The 12,805-nt window shown below is 42.5% G+C and overlaps 2 protein-coding genes across 2 annotated transcripts in view; both read right to left on the bottom strand.

Annotated features, from left to right (window-relative positions):
* Positions 1 to 1,686, bottom strand: part of LOC308399589 (stonustoxin subunit alpha-like) — a gene marked incomplete at its 5' end in the record, with an annotated part of 9,356 nt that extends 7,670 nt beyond the window's left edge. Inside the window, one exon of the mRNA XM_080886945.1 lies at positions 1,584 to 1,686. Within this exon, the coding sequence (XP_080743071.1) occupies positions 1,584 to 1,686 (103 nt within the window). The remainder of the gene's footprint in view (positions 1 to 1,583) is intronic.
* Positions 1,687 to 2,854: 1,168 nt separating this feature from the next.
* Positions 2,855 to 12,169, bottom strand: LOC308397421 (protein NLRC3-like). Its single transcript, XM_080883339.1, has 5 exons — positions 12,095 to 12,169; positions 11,747 to 11,933; positions 9,824 to 11,618; positions 9,160 to 9,333; positions 2,855 to 3,357 (listed from the first exon to the last, which is right to left on the bottom strand). The coding sequence occupies exons 1-5, from the start codon at positions 12,095 to 12,097 to the stop codon at positions 3,165 to 3,167; spliced, it is 2,352 nt and encodes a 783-aa protein (XP_080739465.1). The 5' UTR covers positions 12,098 to 12,169; the 3' UTR covers positions 2,855 to 3,164.
* Between the last annotated feature and the right edge of the window lie 636 nt (positions 12,170 to 12,805).

The following is a 12,805-nucleotide window of genomic DNA, read 5'->3' as shown; positions in this document are numbered from 1 at the left end:
CAATTTGAAACGTCATTACACAACTAGACATGCTGAGCTGGATGGAAAATACCAGGGAGACGAGAGAGCGAACCGGGTTGCCAGTCTTAAAACAGATCTACTGAGGCAGCAAGATTTCTCCAAGAAAGCAACCAAAGAGAATAATGCAGCAGTCGGAGCCACGTGGTTAGTGAGATGATTGCTAAAGCAGGGAAGCCATTCACAGAAGGTGCATTTGTCTAAAAGTGCATATTGCAGGCTGCAAATATAGTCTGTCCGGGAAAGAAAGGTCAGTTTAGCAACATCAGCCTTTCTGCCAACACCGCAGCAGATCGCATTTCTGACCTGTCAAGTGACATTTATGACCAACTGTGTGAGAAAGCCAAATGTTTCAGTGTATACTCAGTCGCTCTTGATGAGACCACAGACATCACCGACACTGCCCAGCTCCCAATGTATGTCCGTGGTGTTGATGACAGTTTTGAAGTGATGGAGGAGCTGCTCACAGTAATTCCAATGCATGGCCAGACCACCGCTCAGCAGATATTTACAAGCTGTGTGATGCCATTGAGAATGTTGGTTTGCCATGGAAGAGGTTTGTTGGAATAACAACAGATGGAGCGCCATCAATGACAGGGAGGAAACATGGACTGGTGGCACAAAACAAACTGGAAGAGGAAGGCGTGGAGGAGGCCATTGCTCTGCACTGCATCATCCATCAGCAGGTCCTTTGCAGCAAATGCCTGAAGTTTGACAATGTGATGTCTATTGTTGTGAAATGCATCAACCAAATCAGATCCAGGGGCTTAAAGCACCGAAGGTTCTGTGCTTTTTTAGAGGAAATGGAGTCAGAATATGGGGATGTGCTCGACTTCACTGAGGTACGTTGGCTCAGCAGGGGAAATGTATTAAAGAGACTTTTTGAGTTGAGAGCAGAAGTGAAGCCTTCATGGAGAAGGATGGAGTTAGTGTTCCTGTGCTAACTCATCCCAAATGGCTCATGGACTCAGCTTTTCTTGTTGATATGACACATGAGCTTAATGTACTGAACAAGACGTTACAAGGCCAGGGGCAACTTGTCAGTGCTGCCTATGACAACGTGAGAGCATTCTCCACAAAACTGGCGCTCTGGAAAGCTCAGCTCTCTCAGACAAACCTTTGCCATTTCCCAGCATGCAAGGCACTCGTGGATGCAGGCACACCATTCAGTGCTGACGAGTATGTTGATGTCATTTTGAGGCTACAGGAGGAATTTGATCACAGATTTGCTGACTTCAAGACACACAGAGCCACCTTTCACATTTTTGCGGACCCCTTCTCCTTTGATGTGCAAGATGCCCCTTCTGTGCTTCAAATGGAGCTCATTGAGCTGCAGTGCAACTCTGAACTCAAAGCAAAGTTCAGGGAGGTGAGTGGAAAAGCAGACAAGCTTGGACAATTTTTGAGAGGATTGAGCCCTAGTTTCCCTCGGCTTTCCCGAATGTTCAAGCGGACCATGTGCCTTTTTGGTAGCACATACTTGTGCCAAAAGCTCTTCTCCACTTTGAACTTCAATAAGTCCAAGTACAGGTCCAGACTTACGGATGATCATCTTCAAGACATACTGAGGGTCGCAACTGCTTCCTCCCTCAGGCCAAATCTGGCTCGGCTATGCGAGAGGAAACGCTGCCAGGTCTCTAGCAGCAAGGAGTAGGCAAGAGAAGCCATGTTCAGAAGAACAGTTCATTTTCTACAGTGTTCCATTCATGTTCAGAAGAAGGTTATAGAACTGTTAATACAGACATTTCAATCTAAATACAGCAGATATAGAAGACTGAAAAAAACACACAAGTTCACTGACTAAAAATATCTTATTATTATTTTATTTATGTATTACAGATTGATTTATTTTCTTATTAATTCTTAATTTGTTTATTTATTTTTCATATTTTGTGTTAAAAAATAAAAATAAAGAGATTTGAGAAGATTGGAATTTTTTAACCATGCCTTTCTTGTGGAAAACCTAATGCGGCCCAGCCTCACCCAGACTCTGCCTGCAGCGGCCCCCAGCTAAATTGAGTTTGAGACCCCTGTCCTACACCATAAATCAGTAAGAGAGGGTACAACCTCTCTCATGGCCCCAAGTGGTGTGTGCATGCCAGAGCACTCTGGAAGGCACACACAGTCTTTACAGACTACTAAGGATCAAACCTCTATCATTATGCAATCAATTATACAACTCTAAGCATATATGAGTAAATATTTCTAAGCATCAATCAACAATATAAACCTTACAGCTGGTTTTAATAACAGAATTCATTTGTTTCTCAAACGAGAAAGAGCTATCGAGAAACACTCCTAAATCTTTAGTTCTGAACTTTTCCAGTGGGCCAAGGTCAACATTATTAGATAATGCTAATTCTTTTCCCTTACATTATAACAATGTGAGGAGTTAATGCTAAGTCTGCCATTAGCGGCTAATTCTAATTAGGGGTGAATAATTATTAGTAGCTAATGCTAATATCGTTTTCTCTTCCCTTTTAACAATGTGAACAACTAGTGCTAGGTAGGCTGATGCTAGCAGCTAATTCTAATTTGATGTGAATTAGCATTATATTAGTGAGCCGTTAATGCTAAGTAGGCTGCCATTATTAACTAATGCTACTTTTACGTGAATTAGCATTATGTGCTAATGCTAATACTGTTTTCCCTTTCTTTATACAACTTGAGCAGCTATTGCTAAGTAGGCCACTTTTCTCTGCTAAGGATTTGTGTGACCATGATGGAAACTCTGATAAGCTAATGCTTCTAAGCTAATGCTGTTCATGGGCCCTGTTAGAATCAATATTTCATTCTGATTCTGTTGTTTGAGAACAATAACAGAAAAATGTGCACTTGAGAACAAATTTATTGTGAATTCAGCTGTGAATGTACAGTTTGTCATTATTTAAGCTTCCATTTCCAAATGTTAGCTGACACTTTATTAGGTACACTGGTATCTATATCAGGTACACCTGTGACCTAAATGTTCCTGCAAACAGACTCCTTGGAGACCCCTACATAAATATCCATGAACTATCCAGCTAGACTAGTGTGTCTGTCCCTGAAAATATTCCTGCATGTGTGATTGTTCATGTCTCATCTGCAGGAAACAAACAGGAAGTGAGTGAAAGACACAGGAAATGATTCCAGCTCTTCCTCCTATATCAGACATTCTCTCCATACCTGAGAGTGTCCAGTCTCCAGCCTGGATCCTTCAGTCCAGCCGACAGCAGCTTCATTCCTGAGGGACCTGGATGATTGTAGCTCAGGTCCAGCTCTCTCAGATGGGAGGGGTTGGAGCTCAGAGCTGAGGCCAGAGAAGTACAGCCTTCCTCTGTGATCAGACAGCCTGACAGACTGCAGACACACAAAACAACAATCTATCTGTCAACAGTTGTTTTCTCTTTGTCACAATAACATCTATCCATCCATTGTAACTTTATTTATAAGTGACAATACCCAACAGACAACAACAGTCATCTGAAGCTGTTTAACCCTTTAGAACCGGTAGGAGCGGACACGCTCCATTTTGCGTAACTATTTTTAAATCCCGGTAGCACTGCAACCACGTGAGCTAGCGCAATAATTTTTTCTGCATATGAAACCGGAGGAATTGTACTTACATCTTATGCCATCAGCTTGTCCTCGGTCACAGTTTCCTTCCACATATAGCTTTGGAAAAACTGCATAAAAAGCGCTTGTAGCAACAAAAATACAATATTCCAGAAACACGCTGTGCCGATCCGATCAGCTGTTTGTAACACTTCCTACGTCCATCAGCGCGAACTATCACATGACCGCATGACCTGCCCGAAACCGGAAGTGACGTCATTTTGCGGAAATGTAGTTTTTTTTTACCATCGTGGCCTCATGAGCATATACTTGTGTTTTTAAAAGTTATGTTTGACTTCATGACTTTCTGTGTCGTTTCTGGGATGCTTAGGACTCATATTGCACTGCTGGAAATAGTTTATTTTGATGCATATGCAGTTATTTTGCAAATTTGCACTATAATATATTTTTTCGTTTTTCCTGTAGTATATGAAAATTGGTGTATCTCAAAAATAAAACTATGAAAACACTCAAAATAAATTTCCTTTGGTGGGAAACTAGTTTGTGCAACTTTTTTGTATTTACAGTTTTGAGGGATAAGCCTCTTAAATTTCTCTAACTAGAAATATATGTTAAAAAAACAAAAACGATTTTAAAAAACTTTTTGTAGTTTATTGCACTTTTTTGCAATTTATGTAATTACTATGCACTTAATGCAGACATATTATTAAAATTTGGGATATAATGGTTGTATTGATGTATAGCAACTTGAAATGCTCCAAAAAATGGCTCCACAGCATGTAAAAATATAATATAAGCTCTGGCGGACTTGGTTCTATGGTAGGTCTTAAAGGGTTAACAGTGTAAGGTAACCGCCTCCACTGTGAGCAGCACTTGGTGATGGTGGGAAGAAGAACTCCCTTTGACACAAAGATCCTCCCAGTGAAAACAGGCTCCAGGAGGAGCATCTACCATGACTGGTTGCAGGGTGAGGGGAAAGAGAAGAGATGAGCTCAGAGAGACAAGAACAAAACAGAGAGACAAAAGTTAAGGACATGCAGTAGTGACATATAAAAGCATCAGGAGTGAAAAGAGGGGAGAAGAAAGCAGAGCATCATGGGAAGTCCACACCCTGCTTCCACACCCAGTCCAACATAGCCAGGCTTTCTTTGCTGCTTTGACAAAACCTCAAATCCCAGTCAGAGACGATGAGCATCATCACAGTGATGATCATTTCTCTGTAACCCAGGCTTTCTGCTTCAGGATCTGTGCACGCTCACAGAACAAGGAGACCTTTAAACATCATTTCACTAAATGGATGGACTGAGCTCAGCCTACAGATGAACTGGTGCCAGAGATCATAAAGAACATCAAACAGTCAAATTCAACACTTTTAATGGAAATATGAGATTAATGCTGCAGACAATCATGAACCTGCTGAATTCATGAACATCAAGAATGCAGCGAGTGGTAAAATAAAGATTTGACCTCAGTGTGCTCAGTGTTCCTGTCTATTCCTAACATATTCCTAACATGATAGCTGCACTTTAGAGCTCTAAAACTGGAACTGACACATGTTTAAACTCTACATGTTACTCAGTACATTCAGTTCTGACACTCGCCCACAGTCCAACAAAGGAAACATGGAGATCACATCAGTTTGTCACCAAAGTCTAATTATTAGGGTAACTTGACCTGTTATAATCTCGTTAACTCATTAACTGATTAACGTCAGCAATTATTTTAATCACAGTTTTTAAAATCATGATTATTGTGAAAGTGCTCACTGGCTCTGAATATAACAGCCATGGGTCACAGGAGGGATGTTGATCAGTGCTGGCTTGAAATGGGCGTCATTATGCGTCTCAGCCAATGGGAGCATTGAGGGTGGGCCTAATACTACTGCAGCGCTCACATGACCCAGGACAGAGAGAAAGGGGCGGGGACAGAAACATGGAGACAGGTACAGATCTTTGACATGTTCATTTTAAACTGTTCCAGGAGGCAGTGTTGATACAACTAAAGTTATCTGTTGTTGAAGAAGTCGGTCTGAGGAACGTTCTTAGGATCAACAAATGACGGCATGTATGAGCCTCAAGACGCAGCATCACAAGAAGAACACATGAGCTGTAGAAAAAGGAGAGACTACGAAAGCCACGGCGTTACAACATGAACCAGCTGTTGGTCTCTCTGGAGACTACTGGGCGTGGCTGGGTAACCATGGTTACCTGGGAGTTACAGAAACGTGCAGAACATGTGATTCATGTTGCACAGCAGTGGGACATTTGAAATACAGTCAGCACACTCAGTACAGATAGTGCATCAAATATGATGCTGCTGCCAGACGTCTGCCTTTGAACACGTCCCTGCATCGCGCACAACACCAAGGTTGCCATGGCAATCACAGCTGACAGGGACAAAGTGCACAGCTGGAAGCCTGCAGGTATATTTAACATGATGTATTTCTCAGTGTCCTGTCGGTGTGTGAGAGACAAACAGCCTCTGTATGTGTGTGTAAATACAGCATGAATATGTAGAGGACATGTTTGTGGATATAAGTAAATGAAAGCTCTGCGTCATTTGAATCTTTGACTCTTGTTTCTGTTGCAGGTCTGTGACTGAACTTCTGGGAGGAGAAACGTTGGTTTCATGCTCTGTGATTCTGTGTTTTGTTATCTCTCTCAGGTGATGGAGAGCTCAGATGATGACCCCGCCTACGTGGTCAAATTCAAGTCTACATTCAGAACAGACCTGGAGACACGCAAGCAAAATGCCAACATTGTATATGTGAAAACTGCTGCTGGAGCCAGATTCAAGGAGCTCAAGTGTTTACCCAGATCTTACTGAACTTACTGCAGGAACAGAGGGTTGTTGGAGGGAAACCTGTGGAAGCAACAACATCCGAGCCACCAGAGAAGAAGTTGGCCCTGTTGGTGCTTCATCAGAGTGTGAACAGGAGGAAGACTCAGCTGAGAACAGTGTGGTGGACACAGAGCAGAGCCCACCATCAGTACAGAGGCCTGTCCATTAGAGTGCTGCTCCAACATGCAGCACATGTACTTGGCCACAGCTGCAACATCTGTACCTGTGAAAGCTTCTTCTCTGTTGCTGCTCATATTGTGCAGAAGAAGAGAGTTTCTTTATCATCAGAAAATGTCAATGAGCTTGTGAGTCCTAGCAGCTGGCTCGGTGCAGAGGAGGAAGAACATGTCAGTCAGAGGAAGATAAATGCAGTTCATGTTGTCAACTCAACCTGGACTGTTGAAAGAGTTTTTCTTTGTCTGGTTTCTGACTGAGATTCTCCAAAGGAAATCCAGCACAAACACACACTTCACACACTCAAAGTCCTGCACAGTAAATGAGCTGATGAGCGTTTGTGCTGCTGCCTGATAACAGAACAATAGTTCTGCTGCTTCCTGTTCTGCAAACACACATTTATAAATGTTCACTTGCTGTTGATCAAAGGTATGTTGGTGGCTCTGGACGCTGAGGGAACTTTGTAAAAAACTAGATCAAATGTTAACGTCCTGGCAGAGGCAAAGAACTTTGATTTGATATTTGATTAGATTCATGTTTCAGCTCAGACTGACAGAAATATTTGAACTGCTGCTGTGTTAAAGGGAACACTGCTGTTAGAAAGCACCTGATCTGTTTCTGCACACTGAATGTTGCACTTCTCATACTGCAGTACTATTAAAATAAGTACACAATGCACTACTTTTGAACTCATGATTGAATGTTGCTGTAACAAAGCCATTAATGTGATTCAAAGTGTTCATGGTTTCCCAGCACAACAAATGATTGCACAAGTGTGACTGATCCACTTTCTAATGTGTGTGTAGCCCACACTGTGTGTCACTGTGTCACAGGTGAGTCTGTGTGTCCAGGTTCTATGAGGACAACAGGATATAGTGACTGAGTCCAGCAGCTTAAAGTCTGACTCCATCCTCCATTTAAATAACTCACAGCAACAACTGAATAGCTTTGCCTTTGTGTAGCTGACACTTCATTTTAATGTCCTTCTATTCTGGTTCATCTGGTCTCAGTTTCTATAAGCACACAGGTTTCATCAGGACTCTATGACCTCAGTAATCTTTGCTGGGCCTTAATGCTCTGAACAAAGCTGCACATCACAAGACTAAATAGAAATGAATCAGTCTTTCATTCTCACTGCTGTTTGACTTCAGCTCTCAATGTCCCACCATAACCCATGGAAAGAATTACTGTCCATCCAGGCTGCTGAACATGAAGCTGAAGAAGGTGGAGTATTGTGAGGGCTGATGGAGATGATGATGAGGAATCCAGGAGCAGTGGGTGGATGGCAGCATCAGCATGAAGGATCAGTGTGAGAACACATCATCATCCACAAAGGAAACCAGTCTGAGTGTCTGACGCTCTTGTTAGAAAGAAGACGGAAATGTCCCATAGACAGCAAAGGTAGTGGTAGAGACCAGTACACAGAGAAATGGGAGCTGTACTGAAATGCAAGCGTGTCAGGAAAGAGTGAAAAGGCAAAATGAGCAGCATCTGGCTGCATTTCAGTGATATTGGAGACCACAAAGCTGAGTGCAACATTTATACAGGAGATATACAGGAGACGCTGAGAGTAGAACTGATAAAATTAGGAGCTGGCTAAAGTGAGACCCATTTTTATTTCCACCCATTTTCCACTGTGGAGGACAAAAGGTTTCAAACTCGTCCAGGTCTTAAACCTCACGTGTTCTTCCTAATAGCAGTAAATGGATAAAAATAAGGCTTTTATGAAAACACTGAATAAAACTTGCTGCCTTTAAAAAGACTAAATGTACAGTTCAGTATTGAATACTACATAAAATAAACTATATATAAAGTGTGTCTGAATGGCAGAGATGCAGAAATATGTGCATGTAGCACAGAGCCACGGCTCAGTGTCTGAATGAGTCTCACAGACCTGAATGTGTTGTTGAAGCCATTTATAATTATAACGTAATTCTTTACTCGTTTGATCTGCTCCTTACCACAAGCCACCAGACGTAGAAGGTTTTGGACTTTTAACTATATTTTCTGAAGTTTTACAACTTTTCTTACTGTTAAAAACCTCGTTATGGCCATTCATGCTGTACAAAGTAATTAGACATGTGTGGTATCTACAGAAACGTCAGGATCTCAGCTAAAAGTTCACAAAACCATCTCAACAACCACCAAACAGCTAAAACAGCAGGTGAACAGATCACACAAAAAAGATGTAAACACAAATCCCCCTGATCATCTGTTTTTTAAACATGAAGTGTAGTTTTGGACGTTCATTTACTGCTGGTTCAGTGAATTTTGGTTGGACAGTGATGAAACCTGCAGCCTCAGAATCTGTGAGAAGTCTGCTTTCAGCACGCAACAGCATTGTTGTGTTGTGTGCTGTGGATCCACCTCTGCAAACTCATCACTGTTTCACCATCATGTTTCTACTTAGACAATAACAAAGGAAGCAGTTCCCAGGAACTACTTCCTGTCTTGTTAACATAAGAGTACGTTGCCCTTCAAAACACCTCCACTTCTCCTCTTATTAGAGGGCTGCCTTATTATTAATCTGCTAATTCTGTCAGTTGATGAAAGAAAAATGCTTGATCTCACCTGAGAGTTTCCAGTGTACAGCGTGGACTCTTCAGTCCTTCAGACAGAAGCTTCACGCCTGAATCCTTCAGGTTGATGTTACTCAGGTCCAGCTGTCTCAGATTAGAGGTCTGAGAGCTGAGACCTGAGGCCAGAGCTTCACAGCTTCTCTCTGACAGGTCACAGTGACTCAGTCTGAAAAATAACAGATAAACAATTACAAAAATGAAACACTTATGTTGAAGTGTAATGAGATACTATTATATTTAGCAATATTTCATCTTGTTTTGTCAGGAAACTGAGCACTGATGCAGAGCAACATGTGGAGAGAATCAGAGGAGAAGAAGTGAAGAGAGAACAGCAGTAAAACAACACTGAATTGTTCAGTGTGCTTTTGATATCAACAGAATGTGTCAAACTTTATTTTGTATTTGTTTTAGTAGAATTGATGATCATCACTTAGATAACAACCACAGGCCAGGTCTAAATTGCACTTTGGTGACAGTTACACCCAGAAATATTTCAGAAACGTGGACAATTTGTGCTCCATTGTATTCAGTATTGAACAAACTGAGTACCGATGACCACTTAATATTTTTGATATTTCATTGGAGTTGTTCCACCTGATCTGTGTTAACTAGAATAAACATTTAAAAGCTAAAGCTATGATCACATATGTACTTACAGAGCTTTGTTGGAGGCTTTGACCACTGGCAGCAGCCTCAGAAGAGCCTCCTCTGAAGCAGAGTATTTCTTCAGGTCAAACACATCCAGATCTTTTTCTGATGACAGTAAGATGAAGACCAGAGCTGACCATTGAGCAGGAGACAGTTTATCTGTGGAGAGACGTCCTGATCTCAGGGACTGTTGGATCTCCTCCACTAGAGAACGATCATTCAGTTCATTCAGACAGTGGAACAGATTGATGCTTTTCTCTGCAGACAGATTCTTACTGAGCTTCTCCTTGATGTACTGAACTGTTTTCTTATTGGTCTGTGAGCTACTTCCTGTCTGTGTCAGCAGACCTCGTAGGAGAGTCTGATTGGTCTGCAGTGAAAGACCCAGGAGGAAGCGGAGGAACAAGTCCAGGTGTCCATTTGGACTCTGTAAGGCCTTGTTCACAGCACTCTGGTGGAGAGACTCTTTTTTTCTAAAAAAACTAGAGCGCTTGGATGTTGTTTGTTGTTGTTCCAGCAGATTGAGTCCAGAGTTGCTGAAGGTCAGATGGACATGAAGAGCAGCCAGAAACTCCTGAACACTCAGATGGATGAAGCAGAACACCTTGTCCTGGTACAGTCCTCTCTCCTCTTTAAAGATCTGTGTGAACACTCCTGAGTACACTGAGGCTGCTCTGATATCGATGCCACACTCTGTCAGGTCTGATTCATAGAAGATCAGGTTTCCTTTCTGCAGCTGATCAAAAGCCAGTTTCCCCAGAGACTCCATCATCTTCCTGCTCTCTGGACTCCAGTGTGGATCTGTCTCAGCTCCTCCATCATACTTGACCTTCTTCACTTTGGCCTGAACCACCAGGAAGTGGATGTACATCTCAGTCAGGGTCTTGGGCAGCTGTCCTCCCTCTCTGGTTTCCAGCACATCCTCCAGAACTGTAGCAGTGATCCAGCAGAAGACTGGGATGTGACACATGATGTGGAGGCTTCGTGAGGTCTTGATGTGGGAGATGATCCTGCTGGCCTGCTTCTTATTTCTGAATCTCTTCCTGAAGTACTCCTCCTTCTGTGGGTCAGTGAACCCTCTGACCTCTGTCACCATGCCAACACAGTCAGGAGGGATCTGATTGGCTGCTGCAGGTCGTGTGGTTATCCAGAGGCGAGCAGAGGGAAGCAGTTTCCCCCTGATGAGGTTTATCAGCAGCACATCCACTGAGGTGGACTTTCTAGGGTCAGTTAGGATTGTAGTTTTGTGGAAGTCCAGAGGAAGTCGACACTCATCCAGACCATCAAAGATGAACACAACCTGGAAGTCTTCAAAGCTGCAGATTCCTGCTTCTTTGGTTTCAGTAAAGAAGCGATGAACAAGTCCCACCAAGCTGAACTTTTCCTCTTTCAGCACATTCAGCTCTCTGAAAGTGAATGGAAATATGAACTGGATGTCCTGGTTGGCTTTGTCTTCAGCCCAGTCCAGGCTGTATTTCTGTGTTAAGACTGTTTTCCCAATGCCAGCCACTCCCTTTGTCAGCACTGTTCTGATTGGTTCATCTCTTCCAGGTGAGGCTTTAAAGATGTCTTCTTGTCTGATGGTTGTTTCTGGTCTGTCTGGTTTCCTGGATGCTGTTTCAATCTGTCTGACCTCATGTTCATCATTGACCTCTGCAGTCCCTCCCTCTGTGATGTAGAGCTCTGTGTAGATCTGATTCAGAAGGGTTGGGTTTCCTGCTTTAGCGATGCCCTCAAACACACACTGGAACTTCTTCTTCAGGGTGGATTTAAGGTTACGGTGACAAACTGGAGCTTGAAGTTCTGAATGAGAAGAAAAATAAACACTTAATTCCAAAAAGAACTAATCTTTAAAACATGTTGCTCCATCTTCCATCTCTGGAAAATGTTCATTTATCCAGCAGCTTAAATCTTTAGATAAATCCTCTTACTGCTCTGCAGACGGTCAGCCAGCTCCTCCTGCTTCATTCTCCTCAGGAAGTCCACTGTGATCTTCACAAATGCCTCTCTGCTGCTGCTCCTCTGACTCTCTAAGCATTCTGGGTAATCTGGACTCAGAACCTTCTGGATCTTCTTCAGCTCGTTCTTCACAAAAGTGATGATGTTGTCCTCCAGCAGCTGGAACATAATATTCATGAATGAGCCAATCAGACTGAAATCATGGAGCCAAACATCAGATCCATGTTGGACACACTGACGATCCACTGGTCTACAAAGAGCAGCATGGAGATGACTGTGAACAGAACAGATGTAACAGTAGTTGTTGTACATGTACAGACCATAAATATGGAGTCCAGCTGTGTTTGATGCTGCTGGGCAGACTGACCACTGGGAACCTCTGAGCTCTGCTGGTCCACTCTGTGGAGGAACCATGAAGGATTAGATCAACACAGGATAAAGATCCAGGAGTTTCTGCTCAAATAACTTCATCTGAATCAAGTCTGTCAAGTTTTAAACTCTCAGATTGTGAACATATCAGTAATTTTCAGTCTGTTTTCATGGACGTCCTTTCAGTGGTGATGTCAGGGATGATTTTGAAGAAGCTCATCAAACTGAACCATCAGCAGATCACTGCTCCAAAACCAGAACATGATCCGAGTCTCCCTCCACCACCAGAACACCAGCTTTACTAACGTGGTAGATCAGTGTAGTACAGATCAATAACTGATGAGTCATTTGATCAAAATCACTGAGTGCTTCACGTCTGACCCTCTGATGCTTCTGTAGACATTTTGCATATTTAATGAATGTCTGACAGTTTTACATTCATTCTATGAACACAGTGGAAATGTTGTGTTATAGTCTCCATGTTGTTTCCAGCATCATAAATTCTTAAGTTCAGAAAATTAGATTCTTTCTTCACAGCTGAAAAACAACATTTATTCTCTATTGAAATCTGCATCGTCCACTCCAAAGGTCACAATCTGAAGGTAACATCTGGTTTTGTTCCCTGTGGTTAACTCTGAGCATCAGTATGGTGGGATTTATCC

Source organism: Rhamphochromis sp. 'chilingali', assembly GCF_963969265.1.
Source record: "Rhamphochromis sp. 'chilingali' genome assembly, chromosome: 1".
Classification (NCBI taxonomy): Eukaryota; Metazoa; Chordata; class Actinopteri; order Cichliformes; family Cichlidae; genus Rhamphochromis; species Rhamphochromis sp. 'chilingali'.
The sequence above is the reverse complement of the archived record's forward strand: the minus strand, read 5'-3'. Positions and strand labels throughout refer to the sequence as shown.

Bases quoted from the DNA above. Each gene is read 5' to 3' on its own strand.
- LOC308397421 (XM_080883339.1), bottom strand. The intron at 11,619-11,746 runs GTAAGAGGATTT...CTTCTCATTCAG, and splicing joins GGCTGACCGTCTGCAGAGCA to AACTTCAAGCTCCAGTTTGT. The intron at 3,358-9,159 runs GTGAGATCAAGC...GTGTGTCTGCAG, and splicing joins TGTACACTGGAAACTCTCAG to TCTGTCAGGCTGTCTGATCA.